This window comes from Seriola aureovittata, chromosome 6 (genome assembly GCF_021018895.1).
Source record: "Seriola aureovittata isolate HTS-2021-v1 ecotype China chromosome 6, ASM2101889v1, whole genome shotgun sequence".
Taxonomy (NCBI): domain Eukaryota; kingdom Metazoa; phylum Chordata; class Actinopteri; order Carangiformes; family Carangidae; genus Seriola; species Seriola aureovittata.
The window spans coordinates 3,121,625-3,136,431 of record NC_079369.1 but is presented as its reverse complement, the minus strand read 5'-3'; the positions used below and the strand labels follow the sequence as shown (position 1 = coordinate 3,136,431).

At 40.8% G+C, this 14,807-nt stretch overlaps 1 protein-coding gene across 1 annotated transcript; it reads right to left on the bottom strand.

The window, feature by feature from the left end:
- Positions 1-8,524: 8,524 nt before the first annotated feature.
- dpt (dermatopontin) lies at positions 8,525-14,489 on the bottom strand. Its single transcript, XM_056377696.1, has 4 exons — positions 14,152-14,489; positions 10,488-10,613; positions 9,704-9,811; positions 8,525-9,450 (listed from the first exon to the last, which is right to left on the bottom strand). The coding sequence occupies exons 1-4, from the start codon at positions 14,424-14,426 to the stop codon at positions 9,384-9,386; spliced, it is 576 nt and encodes a 191-aa protein (XP_056233671.1). The 5' UTR covers positions 14,427-14,489; the 3' UTR covers positions 8,525-9,383.
- Positions 14,490-14,807: the final 318 nt, after the last annotated feature.

Below are 14,807 nucleotides of genomic sequence, written 5' to 3'. Positions count from 1 at the left end.
AGCAAAGGACATTATGGATCTGAGGTTTACAGTAAATTTGTAATCTTGATTTGCTGCCGATTTGTAATCTACTATCTGTCCTGTAACACTAATGGTGCTGAACTGGAGCTCAAAGGCAGTCAGGAAGATCTTGTGTCTGACCCAGACTCCTGAGCGAGATAACAGTGTCTGTCTGTCTAAGGACAAACCCAGCTGGAGAACCAAGCAAGTGGAGACTGTCTTATCTGTCATTGTCTTGCTCTTGCTGTGCCCAAGGCCAGACATAGTGATAGAAAGCCCGCTACGGCTCTTCTGGCACCAGAGTACTTTTCCATTACACTCACCGCCTGAGGAGAATCTCTGTGCCAGCTGTAAACACGCCAGAGAAAAGCAGGAAAGGTGCAGGCACACCTGTAGATTAAAATTGGGCCCAGTAATAGAAGTGAGAGAAAGGTTTGTATCTCAATTCAATGCTTTTCTCAAATCCTTTTCAGAGCTGCTGAACACAGGGGGCGAAAGTCCAACGTGGAGGAAGGACACTGGCAATCTGCACAGTTTGTCAAGGAAACCAGGCTTTGCAACACAGAGGCCGTGAATGGACGATGATGATGTAAGAGCTCACAATCGCGGCTCTGCTTATGTCACCACTTTTACTTATCCTTCAGAGCTTTGTCGTCTGGCTGGCTAAGAGAGACTGACATTTTACGGGTATTTACTGCAAATTGGCTGTAATATAGCGGGTGAGCTTGTTTCTCGACAAGCTTTAAGAAGTCTTGGTGCTGAGGGAAAACAACAAGTCATGATCGTTGAGATGAGGGAAAAGAAGTTAGTTTAGTTAAACCTCACAGTGGGAGTTTTGAGGAAAATACACAACATTTTATCATCCAAAATAGTGTAATACATTAAGGGCTATGTGCTCATCAAACATCATCAGACTGGTGAGCACCCTGTGAAAAGGAGCCAATATAATTAATTAAAGTAAATCTAAAGTTTGCAAAACACGACAAAAGAAGAGCGAGACAACAGTAAATGCTAAAACATGCTAAGCCTAAAGGTGGCACAGGTAGAGAAGAGTTTTGAAGCCAATGAACTGACCTGCAGCATTTAAACTTTGCTAACATCCGCTAACATCAGTCACCATAAGCTACTGGTCACACCAGACCAAGTAAGGCCGCAGCAGAAAGACCCCACGATGTACTGAATGGAGAGAGATTGCAATTCAATGATTTATGAATTCAACTTTTGATTTTTGAAAGGAGGAAAGTGATATTTCTTCTTCCAACAGTTATAGACTTTAGGCTTTAAACAAACAAAAATGTAACAATGGCATAACAATGGTTTAAAAGAGAGAGTGTAGGTGCTAAGCTAAGCACCTCCTGGCTCTAGCTAGATAACATAATGCATCCTCATCAAAGTCTTGGTATTCCTTTGACGGAGCAGTCGTGATTTACCATGAAGTTGGGGAACTTACAAAAGTGAAGATAAAAAGAACTGATGCAGGAGAACTAACATATCTATACGTTTAACTTATAGCTTTTAATGCTTCTCCAGGCCGCACAGAGGCAAACACGGATGTATTGGCCATTTCTTTTTTTGCTTGTATGTGATACATGTTTGTTTGTTTTTCGTCTGACAGGAGCTGAGTCAACCAGTTTGCATACCAGCTCCTCTGCGATCCTCTGTGACCTGCGGTTACCCACAACACCCTCCTCTGCGTAGGTTTGCAGAACGTGCATCTTTGGAGAAACATAATTCCAACCTTAGTCGCCAACATGTGCCGATATCCAAAAAAAAACCAAAAACCTACACTTGCCATAATGCAGTGAAATAGCAGCGTTAGTTAGACCTTCTATTCCTGGTAAATGTGCATGTCTTTGACCTCTTGACCCCAGTTTGTAAAACTTTCCTGTCGTCTTCACATTCAAGCCGAGATAGACATTATACGCTGAGTAGTGTTAAAATCAGTGGATGGCTTCCTTAAACGTTTTCCTCAGACATCAAGTCATTCAAAAACCCTGGTTCTCATTTTGATTTACAGAGCTATTAGCTATTAGCCTACACTTTCAGACAGTGTAATTGCACACAGTTAATGGAAAAACATGAGAACAAGTGTCATGTCAAGAGTGTCAGCAGGTGTCCTGTGAGCATTGTTCTGTACCTTGTGATGTATTTTCTATATCCTGAGAAACTGCGGGAGTGTATCTAAACTCCGGGTCACGGTTGGGTTCCACACAACTAAGACACAAGCACGTGCTCGATGGTGTGAGAAGAGCCTGTTTTGTGTAACACTATACCGTTAGAGTCCTGCTCTTCTCTCTGCCCGGGCTCCTGGCCAACAGACAGATTAACACGCTGACAAGCCTCAGTACATCTTTTACACTCACAGCCTTGACCTTTCACCTGCAGGGACACCCAGTAAAAATGCGAAACAGTGTCTGCCACCTATTTTAAAAACAAAGGCTCTGCTCTCTGCGGCACCGTTTGTTTCATTCTTTCAGGGCTCATCACGGCTAATGAGAGAGACAAAACTGGCATTGGAAATATTGCGGTGTAACATTTCCCGCTAAGAGTCTGAATGAGTGGAAACACCAGAGGCTGGCTGACTCGTCATGGATCCATTCAGCTCTCTCCATCACAGCCAATAAAGCGTCTAATTTATTCTGTGCTGTTTCACTACCAAGAATTCACTAGTGAAGAATCCAAGAGCAATAATGATGCTTTTGTCTGGAGGTGCGCTGCAAGTACAGAAAGTGAGAAAGCCAAAGGGAAGGCTGGGAACCAGTAGGTCACTGAGCTCACCTTACACCTCTTGTTCCCACAATGCTTTGGCTGGCCTCCCAAATCACAAACGTTTTTGCTCCGCAGACCCAGAGGGGGAAAAAGTGAGTAAGCTGTTATTCTTAACTTTAAATCTCAACCAGCTTCTATTATCTGACACCATCATTTTGCTATCACAGGACGAACACAAGTTGACTGTGTAAACACAAGTGCAGAGCTCCCTCCCGAGTCCTCAATGCAAAGACTCTTTCCCAAGAGCCAGAGACTGAGAACTGCAACACTCGGGAAGTAGAGGATTCCCATCAGCCTTTTGTTCATGTGTATTCCTGCGATATTATTGTTTATAGATTCACTAAAGAATCCATTTTTGGTGGAACAATCATTCTGTTGTAGGCCGTAGCACATCAACTGAAGTGAATGGTTTATAGAGGGAGATTAGATGTGATTGAACTCTTATTGGAAATCCCAAAGTGCGCCTTGTCAGGGATCTCAGATGAACACTGAAATATGACATTACCTACAGAGCAGAAAGAGGTAGAGCAGAGTCACAGCAGAGGACACACCCCATGCACACTATTAACCTGTGCCGTGCCCAACAAGCCACAGGTTTACACATGCTTCTGTTAGTCTTGAACCCTCCCATGGACAAAAACATCTGTATTTGTTTCTCTGACACCACCAAACATGAGATATATACTGTACAGAGTGTACTGTACATGTTACCACATGTGGGCCAGGTCGTAGCCAGGTAGGCTGACCGCCGACTGATCTAGTTTTAAAAGGAAAACCAATGTTGGTGGTCTTCCTGAGACAGCTGGTAATGTGAACTTTTGATGAGAAGAAATGAGACAGTCATCCTCTTGCAGATGAAACGCTGAATTAATGAGCATTAAAAGTATTCTTGCTCAATTCAACACACTCAGGGGTTTGGCTGCTACAGCCTAATTTGGTCTGGTATGACCAGTGTCAGCCATAGACTATGTACTGTATAAAGATGGACGTTGCCTCCATGATGCCACCCATAGGTTTCTGAGGAGTAGTTTTGAAGCTCGGAGTGAGCACCGGACTCCACTGGACTCCCAGCAAATCGAAAAATGGGCAAAGAGGTCGAGGACGGAGGAAATTAGCTGTAATGATGTTTATTTCTGCTGTAAAGTTGGACATTTTAACATGGGAGTCTATGGGGATTGACTCACTGTTGGATCCAGAGTGGTCATTAGAGGAACCGCAGCTTTTGGTGCTTCAGTGTTTCAGCCCCTGGAGGTTGCAGCTTGGTATTAGCGTATGGTGGCTAATGTTTGCTAATCGTGAAACTGACATTACAACTAAGTAGACACACTGTTCATCACCAGTAGACATGTTTGTTGTTTCTTTCTTGTGGTCACACTCCATTAGACTCTGTCAGGTCCCTTAATGATGATGATGTCTTTAAAACATCTGACTCAGGACAATCTTGGGAAATTCACTGTGCCATTATCCTGTGGCCGTGTTCGGCAGAACGTCCACAGTCTCACTTTAATTTGAACAAAACCAATTCAATCCAATTCAGAAGACCCTTTAAGGGGGTCGGTTAACCAAAAAATACTAAAAACATATGTTCCTACATATCTGTAGTGGTATCTAGTCATGCAGACGTGGTAGTTATGGTCAAAAGTACATTCCACCGAAGAAAATAGTCCCTATTAAAATTCCATGGGTTAGGGTCTGAGGAATATTCAGAGCAATAAAGACATTGTTTCTGGAAAGAAATGTTGCTGCTGAATTCTTCAAATGTCTTTTTTTATTCTATAAGCCTTACATGTGAGATTTCATTCACCTCGATTCTTTTAGGATGGATACAAACCTCTTTAAATAGCTTCCTCCAGTTTGATATGCTCTTCTTTTGTACGTATACTATGAATTCACACCACTACAACATCTGTCGTCTTAGAAAACCAGCACGTTTCTGTTATACAGACTCGGTGAAACTGAGTTCTGGTGGGTCTACCCTGCACTGCACCCCTTGTTGTCAGACATGAAAAGAGGCAGCTGTTTTTGCCCTCAAGTGAGAGCAGTGAGAGCGGGCAGAGGCTCCCTAAAATAAACAGGCTATCTGTGCAGCCCTGGGGCTGGGTCAGGGTCACGCTCCATGGTGCTCCCTCACTTGGGTTCTCCCTGCCCGCGTCCAAACACAGCCCCGCACTTCTCCACTGGCTGAGAACAGAGAGTTTCTCTTGAATTTAAACAGTATTTTGGGAAAATGATCAGCCCCGAAGTTTAAGAAGTTACTGCTCCTGATTCGAGGAAAAGTGTCACAGTTTGCTGGAAATAACTTTGAATTAGTTCCACTTCCTCCCATCTCACTTCATTATCTGCTAACTGATTCAGGAGGTAAATCATTTGATATTATATCAATATAATTTTATATAAGCACTGCAGGAGACATAACTGTCAAGAATAATTCTCATACAATGTGATAATGAAAGCTATAGGCTGCTGGTTTTCCAGTGCAGTGTTATTCTCTAACCCGTATTGTATTGTCACCTATGAATGCTGCAGTATCCAAGAATATTTTGAGTTGATTAGAAAAAAATATTTTATTTAATTTATTTTGAAGTGGGTTTACAATAAACCCATGATTTAGATAAGTTCTTTAAACGGCCATGTTAGTGGCTCTGTGAAGCTACACAGCTGTGTTTTGAGCTAAATGCTAACATCAGCACACTCACAGTGACAATACTAACATGTTTAACAGATGTAATGTGTACCATGTCTTAGTTTAGCATAGTTGTAATTATCACTGAACACAAAGAACAGCTCAGGGTGTGGTGAAAGGCCTATTTGTAACTCACAAATTCAGAATTATGTTCCTCTGGTTTACTTTCCACATTCAAAGACAAATTGGCATCCACTACAGAACTTGGCGTTAGAAACTGAAACCTTTGTGAGTTTAACATTGTTTGAACGATTGAAGACAGAAAAGCCGCAACCAACATGAAAGTTTTGCAGCAACTTCTGTTATAACATTCATGTCTGAACTACTGTAACTGGGAAATATGGTGTCAAGTCCACTAAAAACAAAAACATTGAATTAACAACAAATTCACATCTTGCCTTTGTTTTCAGCTGCTAATTGATATCTGAAAATATGTAGAAAAATGCATTTATATTCAGCGATGTAAGGTACTGAAAAGTTGATTATTTTGGTATTGTACAGAAATACGAGTAATGTTTTGGCCCCAGTGGCACTTCAGAAACTGTATTTGAACATATTTATGTCTCGAGTGTTGACCAAACTGTTTTGGGAGTGCGCCTAAAATTAATTTTAGAAGGGATTTCCAGCATGAATGCAGTAGCCTCTTATTCTGAGAAGCTGTTATTTGTCTCATTCTTAGCTCTGCAGCTCTGGCTGCACAGAAGCTTCACTGGATCACGGCTAATGAACTCAGGCATTTACTGCACCAGCTGGCCTCAAGTTCTGAGTGGAGAGAAGGACGCACTCAGGGATTGGCTGTGAGTACAAAAGCATCACATGCTCTTTTTATTTGATTGAAGAGGAATTTGATAATTTTCAAGTTCTATAATTGATACAAGTGCTTTTTTTGGGTCACCAGTTATAGTGTGTTTTCTGAAGTGTATTCTGTCAACTAACATATACCTAAAAAAAAAAAAGACTTGGTTATTAGAAACAGAAATGTTTTACATTAATTAGAGACGTGTTAAAGGTTAAGTTTAAACCTGTAATATAAATCATGTCATTGAATCCCTACTTTCCATTTCCTGCACTTATATTGGATACTTTATTAGTTTATTACTTTATTAGTTTACCTGCCGGAGTCCAATCAGTTATGTATTTTTATTAGTGTAGCTCTAGAGATGGCAACGCTGGTTGGTCAACCCACCATTTTAGTTCAGACTGAAGCATCTCAGCAACTACTGGATGGATTGCCATGAAACTTTGTGCTGGCAGTCCGTGTGCCAAGAGAATGAAGTAACAACAATGAAGTACGTAAACGCATTAGGATCAATGTAAATGTTAACCGGTGAGGCATTGCTCGGTGCATTCTGTTAAAAACAGGAGCATGTTTTCAACTTACATCCTTCTTTTCTATGAGGCTTTGTTGTCATAAATGTATACTTAGCTCTTAATTATATGGTGGCTAACTACAGATTCCAAAAGTGATTGCAGTAAGGAGACTTTAATAGCTTTGTGGCTCCTCCTATAAACTCTAATTACAGCCAGTGTGAATATTGTTTTGAAAGGCTCATTTTTCATCCCGCTGTAATGAAAATGTGTTGGAGGGCAGCGAGGATAAAGCAGGACAATACATCCCCCTCTTTTCCAGCCCAGGAAGGCGGCTTCCACCACGGGGACAGTGGATCTCTACGGGCTGGAGGCCTCTACAGGCGTGTGGCTCGCCACCAGCCACTGGCTCAGGGGACAGCTGTGTCACGCTGTGGTGTTTGGCCCTGTGCCCCGAGACAGCAGTTGCCATAAACAAACAGTGCTGAAAGCTTCTGGCCCAGTCCCCAGCGCTTTTCAAGACGGTGCAGCGAGCTCGCTGACCCTCGACCAGTTCACTCCATTAAGTTCGAATAGATTTCAACAGCGCTTTGGAGGGTTGAGATGGTAAAGAAATGCTACTTGTCGTGTACAAAATCAGCAGAATGAAAATGAGCGTAAAGGGGCTGCTAAACAGACCAGGCTTTATTTTTCCGTATTTGCTCTTTTACTGCTTACGGTAAATTCACATGCCGTTAGATGTTGTGGAAAAAAAACGCATTTAAATCTTGGAAAGTTCTCAGGAACGCCATGTAGCCGTTCTTTGACTTGATTAATGAAGTCAGAAAGTTGGAATACATTTCCTGCACAAGCTCTCAACTAAATGGGATAAAAGTTTTATGCCAGCCAATGGCAAGAAAGCAGTATAAACAATGTAAATATGTTTTACAAAGTAATCCCAACAGAAGGTCCAGGTTGAAAGCTCTGGAAAAAAAGCTAATAAGTAGACCCTGAGTATTATAAGTGCTTTAAAGGAGTTTTTGGGTAAAACAGTAATTCGCTTTCTTGCTGAGAGTTAGATGTGAAGATTGACACCACTGTGTCTATCCATTAAGGAAAAAACTGCAGCTATTAGATGGTTAGCTTAGCTTAGCATAAAGACTGAAAGCAATGAGAAACAGCTAGCATGGCTCTATCTTTAAAAGATAACAGTAACTTGCTGCTCTTACACTTCAGGTGATGCACGTAACGTTTTAATTGGTAAGTTTATTGAGCTCGGTTGGCAAATTTTGTTTCCTTTTGGTTAAGCTAAGCTAAGCTAACCGGCTGTGGCTTTAGCATCATGTTTAACAGAGAGTTACTAGAGTCAATCTTTTCTTCTAACTCTAACTGGGCAAGAAAGTGTAATTCCCAAAATGTTGAACTATTCCTTTAAAATCTCCAATGACTAAACATCAAATTGTATGAGATACATTTTTTTTATATATATATTTTCCTCTACATTTCATATTAGGAAATATATCACGCCACAAAACCGATTAGCTGTTGATAAGGTAATCCCTGATGTCAGGCCCTTCCAGCGGCATGTGAGCGCACAAACATGCTCTTTCTCCAAGATTTGTGTTGTGGCAATATAAAGTAGTGGTGAGTTTATCTTCGGCCAAGTTGAGCCCAAAGGAGCCGTTGATATCGTCATGGCTGAGTTCATCCTCTCTGTGCTTTTGGAAAGCTTATACTCTCACATAGCTGGATTCTCCCACAACATTTTCCCAAGACAATTTTAAGTGAAGTGTATTCAGTTACTTTAATAGTATTTCAAATAATACGCTTATATTTCATTTTAGACATCATATACTCTGTTATCTGATCTTTTTTTTTTTTACATCATGCAAAATGACTTTTTCGCAAAAAATTAAAAAAAAGAAATCCTGAATGAATGAACATACTACCTTTTATATTAAACAAGGTAATCTGAAGAGCACAGTCATATGAGTTTCAGTTCAGTATATTGCTGTAATTGCCAAACTGAACAAGACACTTTAATAAAGGAGACATGTGAAGTCAATTGAAAGCAGGTGGGAGACATTTCATTGCATGCAAAGCTCCTGTTGCCAGTGATTCTCAAAAAGCCTCTCATCACTTCCAACACATACGCAGTTGTTCCAAGGGTTATTCCCAAGACCAAATCACGATCAGTCACACCCTGCAGTGCACTGAATACTTTTATGAGCATGAAAATGGTGTGAATCTTTTTTTTTTTTTGGCCATCAATGTCATGTGACCCCAACAACATTGTGGTCATGTGTTGCCAAAGGACTTACAGTTCCCTTCTGCTACTAAATGAAAACACTTGAGCCGTCTGGTGGAGCCCAAATCCCCTGCAGACTCCTGTGTGTTGATGTTTCTTTTAACAGTTAAGTTGATGAGCAGTCATTTTGCATGCTAGACTAAAGAAAACTGTGATTATACAGGCACATATCACATGCCTGTGGTTGATCCATTTATTAAAAGTAAATACATGAATTAAAACATGAACCCTATCAGTTCTGTATAATGTCAGTGTCATGTTTTTGTTTAAATGTAAGAGTAAATATGTATTTTAATTGGAAGTGTTTATGGTTTGGTAAAAATGCTGCTTACACATTTATAAATTCTCAAATTCACAGTCAAAGTCTGTCATTCTGCACAGGATGTACTTCCACTGCCGATCTCTGAAACAAAGTGAAAGACAAAATCCTGTCAGTTCATACAGTCGTAAATTATCAAATTTTACTGGTTCTTTGTTTTTTGTATGGTCTGCCTATAAATTCTGGTCCCACTGGCCTCACAACAAAGACTTTTTCTTCCAGCTAAGTCATGAGACAATTTGAAAATTTATGGTGAGATTTTAGATCCAAACTGCTGCCACTTGGGATCAGAAGTGATTCAGGAAAAAAAAAAAAAAGGCAGATGTTTTGAACAAACCTTAGCACTCCACTGAAGGTGGTCTGGGCTCCTCGGATGAAGTAGCCATAACTAGGGATCACCAGCTCTGCCTCCTCTTTGTAGTATTCGGGAATGTCAGTGGTCTTCCTGTGGGAAGCAACAAAAACAATGTTTGCCTAGTTGCTTATTAATGTGTGAACCTTCAAAATAATAGTTTGACATTTGGGGAAGCAAACGTTTCCATTTTGTTGGCAAGACTTAGATGAAAAGATTGATACCACTCTCCTGTCTATACGCTGTATATGATGCTACAGCCAGGAGAAGGGTAGCTTAGCTTAGCTTAGCTTAGCTTAGCACAAAAGCACAAACACAAACACAGATAGTCTGGCTCTGTCCAAAGGTTAAAAAAAAACAGTGTCTCTAAAGCTCACTAATCAAAATACAAAAAGTGGGACTATTTCTTGGCCAGGAGAAGTGACTTCCTGGAGTCTGTCCTCCCCACAGCTCAAAAGAAATCTGGCACATAACCTTAGTATAACTAGGAGCTGGTCATTTCTACACTTCTGTTTGTGTCTGGACTAAACAAACAAGATGTGTTCATCTTATGAGGTGCTGGTAGGTGGAGTTCAGTCAGAGCCACGCTCACTCTTTCCCCTGTTTCTAGTCTTATCACCAAGCTACACTAACTATCTCCTGGTTCCTGCTTCATATTTAACAGATAGGTATGACAGTTGTATCAATCTTTCCATGTAACTCTGAGTGAGTTAACTCCCATTATGTCAAACTATTGTTTTAACATATTTATATTCCTGTGAGAACGTACATGCAGGAGTAAGGACATCGGCGTTTGTAATAACAGCAGTAGAACTGCCACTCCCGGTCCAGAACAGATTCAAAGTACTTGCTCTGTACACCTGCGACCAGGCCGTTACGGGTACAAGTTGAAGTCCTGCAAAGACACAAGTTAAAAAACAAATCACTATTCATTACAAAGAAAATAAGATTTAAAATGACACCCTATATGCTTCCATCAATTCCAATCCTTTCATTTCTTTGTACGAACAAAACTATAACAATAAAGTTTCAAGGATATTTTGAGAGTTAAAACATTGAAAAAACTTTTACACCAGGAGAAAATGTGTATCATCATGTGTATCAAGTAAATACTGGTTTGTTGCCAGTGCAGGTTGTTTATGGCCCATACACTTTGCTGTCGCCACAACACATTCAGGAATACCAGGTCCAAGCAGCAGGGGCTGCAGCATGCGTGGACATCTGTCATGGCAACATGGGCACAGCCTTCAGCCATTCGGCCATTGGGAGCAGAGACCCTGCAGGGTAATGTCCTCGCCAGTGTAATTCAAACAGACAGCTGTGTTAAAGGGAAGCAGGCGTGGCAGTGTTAGAGTGTTGACAGTGTTTGTCTTTGAATCAGTGAGCTGGGTGCAGTTGAGCTTAACTTGAAATAAATCTGAAGAGCACGAATGTGTTCTGCTCTCCAACCTGGAAAGAGACTTCAGCTGAGCGAGCAACCTGTGTTAGTTGTAGGATTCAAGCTGCTGTTTACAAAGAGATGGCAGACTACAATTCTCCCTCCAAACAGGATTTCTGGAAGTTGATCCAAGTCCTTTAATTAGATCAACCTTTCAGTGCAGCTGATGGTTAGTCAAACATGTTTATGTGAGGTTGTGATATTTTGTGTGGGGTGAATTTAAAAGATTACCTGACAACGTAAAAAGGAAGCCAGTTATAAAAAGATCTTTCCCCCCTTGTTTTCTCCTTTTGCATAATCTGCTTTTTCTCTGGTCTGTCTGTATGGCATGTTGCAAGAGTTAAAGAAAATGCTGTATGTAGCCTATAAAATACAGAGTGATTTCTCTGAAGGACGACTGACACAACCTGTTTAATTCATCTTGTTAAAATTCACTGGAGGTAGTTGTGTTCCAAGAATCTGGAGTGAGACAGTGATTCATACAGGCCCATGAGGACCTGGCTTTGTTCCTCTGAATGAGAAAACAGTGGGCAGAATTCAATGTTTTTATTAAACTAACTGAAATTAAACATCTGGAAAATCTGAGCAAAAATCCTTGTTTAAGTCTGTGTTTTAACAAAGACAAATTAGCAAGTTTTGCAGGATATCACTATAGGGTTGCACCAGCTATTCATATTACAAGGTTTTGTGTGGAGTGTGTCCTAAATTCTTATTAACTAGTTTTCTAGATCTGCTTACAATAATTAAAATTCAGGAAATTATTTCAATTATGCATACATTTACAATTAGCTATGTGTTTCAGTATAAGGACTATTCATGCAGAAGAAGGAGTGAAATATTCAGTCACGCTATCTTAGCTAACGGTTTGTTATTTGAGCTATATTGTATTATTTTTGTGAAATGTTAATTACAGTTTTCTTAGTTTAGACCGTTATTAAACAGGATTTTATCAAGTGGACCATGTTCCATGTTACCTTAACCCTACACAGACCATGTTAGCAAGCTAACATTAGCTTTGTCAGTTAAGCTAGCTGGTTCCATTAGCTACACAGCAGTTACACATGGCAGTTACTGCCTCTAAATATTTAGTAACAACTTATCTATCAGAAGAATAGTTTGTGTGGTGAAACTCGCTATAATTGATGTGTAAATCTCCACTTAGTAAAACCTTTTACACATTAGCTGTGTCATAACGCCATCGTCGACCGTGAAGGCTAAACCGAAATTAGGTGGAGGATCGTCCTTGGCTCCTGTTTTATTTGTAGAGTCCAACTTATTCTCATTTTGAAGAGTGATTCCATTAAGATTCACCACCAGCGTGCAGAGGCACAGCTTGTAAACAGGCAAGGCAGGAAACTGCTCGGGGCCCCCATAGGCTGACAAACTTTATCCCACAGCAACGTCTCAAACTGCAGCTCTCTCCCGCTTAAACAACCAATGGACAATTTACAATGACAACTCAGTAGGAAACCTCCATAAAGGGGCCCCGTTTAGAATAAAAACAATGGGGATCTGTGATTGGTCGTTAGGTACGCCCATTCACAGCTCATTCACCTCTTTGTCTGGCTAAGGACTGGTCGACTGAATGTGCTGCTGCTCTGTCCTGCACACTGAGCTCCGTCAGTTGAGAGAGTCAATCAGAGCATCTTCACTGAGAAAGAAGGGAGATAAAGTTTTGTCTAAAAAGTCTCTAGATATGTCTCTAGCTGCTTTTATGAAAAAAAGTAGCTGAAGGGTTTAAAAATCGTTAAATCTACCAGGAAAATCACTAAGTTGCCAACACTGCTAATTAGGAAACCTCCTTAAAGGGGCTTTATGTGTTGATGCTAATGTTGATTATTTACCATGTGACAATTTAGTTATTTATTTAGACTTTTATTGTTCTTTATAAAGTATATATTTTAAATTAAAAGGTTTTTTTTGTTCTTTATATTTATATTTCGACAATTCTACTAACGTGAACATTTGGAATTAAAAAGGATCCACCTGTTGCAAAAGTGGTGGTGATGATTTTGTGATCAGGCTTGTTGACATTTAACGTCCTCTATGTGGGTAATCTGCTCTTTAAATGACCAATAAAATCTGCTGGCTGCAGCTGTATTTGTGTATACTCTAGATGAGGTCTGGAGGTTTTCCCTCTTTGTGTTTGTCGCCCAGTCACCTGCAACATGGGGGGTTTTGTTCATGCAACAGTTTCAGCAGCAAAAGCCACACTGACCTCGTAAGTGCCAGTGCTGACCTTTAAGAGCCTGTGTTGTTGGTCTGAGTGAACTAACTTATTAATTAGTTAAAAGCACATTGTCTTTGATGTGTACTTCTTCCTGTTGGTTGGAACAGAATCTCACAAGTGGGTCAAAGATGTGCCTCCTTTGAAGCTTTCATGTGGATCTGTCTGTAATAAATGTCCTTCTTCAGATGCCTATCTGCACATAAAAGCTTTTTTCCTGCATATTTAAACATAATATACGAGAGGAACATTTCAGATGTTCACAGCTGCTGAGCAGAGTTAAAGAAAATCTGAGTGATATTTTATGGCGTTTACTGTACACGTGTAATCTGACGCAGCTGTTCCCGGATGACTAATTGTTCATTTCTGAATTACTGTCGTTGTTTATCATTCTGTCTCATTTGTTCATATCATTGCTGGTTAAATCCCTGTTGGCCACCACAGCTGCTGTAATGCTACATGCAGTAAGATTATAAACTGGAGAAAAACCTACAGCTACAATCCATCACAGTGACTTCTGTGCATCTGTCCCACAGGCACCACCCTGTCCCGCCCTGACAGCTCCTGAAATTACACTTGCTTGGATTGTTAAGAATCTAATCAATTCAACCTACAGGTTGTTTAATCTTTTAGTAGACTCTGGTTTATATAAATGCAGGCCACACTCCCTGGTTTCACTCTAAAGCCTGAACAGATGTGACACTGCAGCTCACAGCTGTAAAAGTCGACAACAGGTGGTAAAACGCTGACATAAGACAGAGGACCCACCACTCCATTCCAGCGCGGTTGATGTCGTCCCACCAGCAGTCACTGGGCTCCCCCAGACCCTCAGGTGTGGGCTGGCACTCAAACGTCCACAAGCGGTCCGAGCCGTCCGCCTCGCTGAAATAGCTCCTGATGGCCACGACGACCTCTCCGTGGGCACACTGGAAGTTGAAACTCTGGCGGTAGCCATTGACCCACGCCATGTCATGATGATCATGGTTCTGAGCTTCCACTGTGGACAGCAATGACAACGCCAACACCAACAGAGCAGGCTTCATGTTGAAGGAATCAGTGCGTCTGCTGCGCTCCCTCACAGCTGCCTCAGTTTAAACTCCTCTGAGCCTTTTGTTGTCCAGATGTTTTGTATCCAGGAGTGATGTGTAATTGCTCACAGGAAAAATCCAAAATGACTGGACATTTTAAGGTCGACTCTGAGACAGAGCATTAACAAAGTCTCATCGTAGAAAAGGGTGCACCTTAAAAGACAGCACTTACAGATTACATGCAATTCAGATATTTGTTTGATGCTTTACTCGACTCTGGAGAATCGAGTCATCTGTTAAACATCTAATTGTTCAGCTTGTAAACTTTGCAGTGTGATCATCTTTTTTATAGCTTTTTCAATACAAATGTTCATTTTGGACCTTAAAACTGTTTTC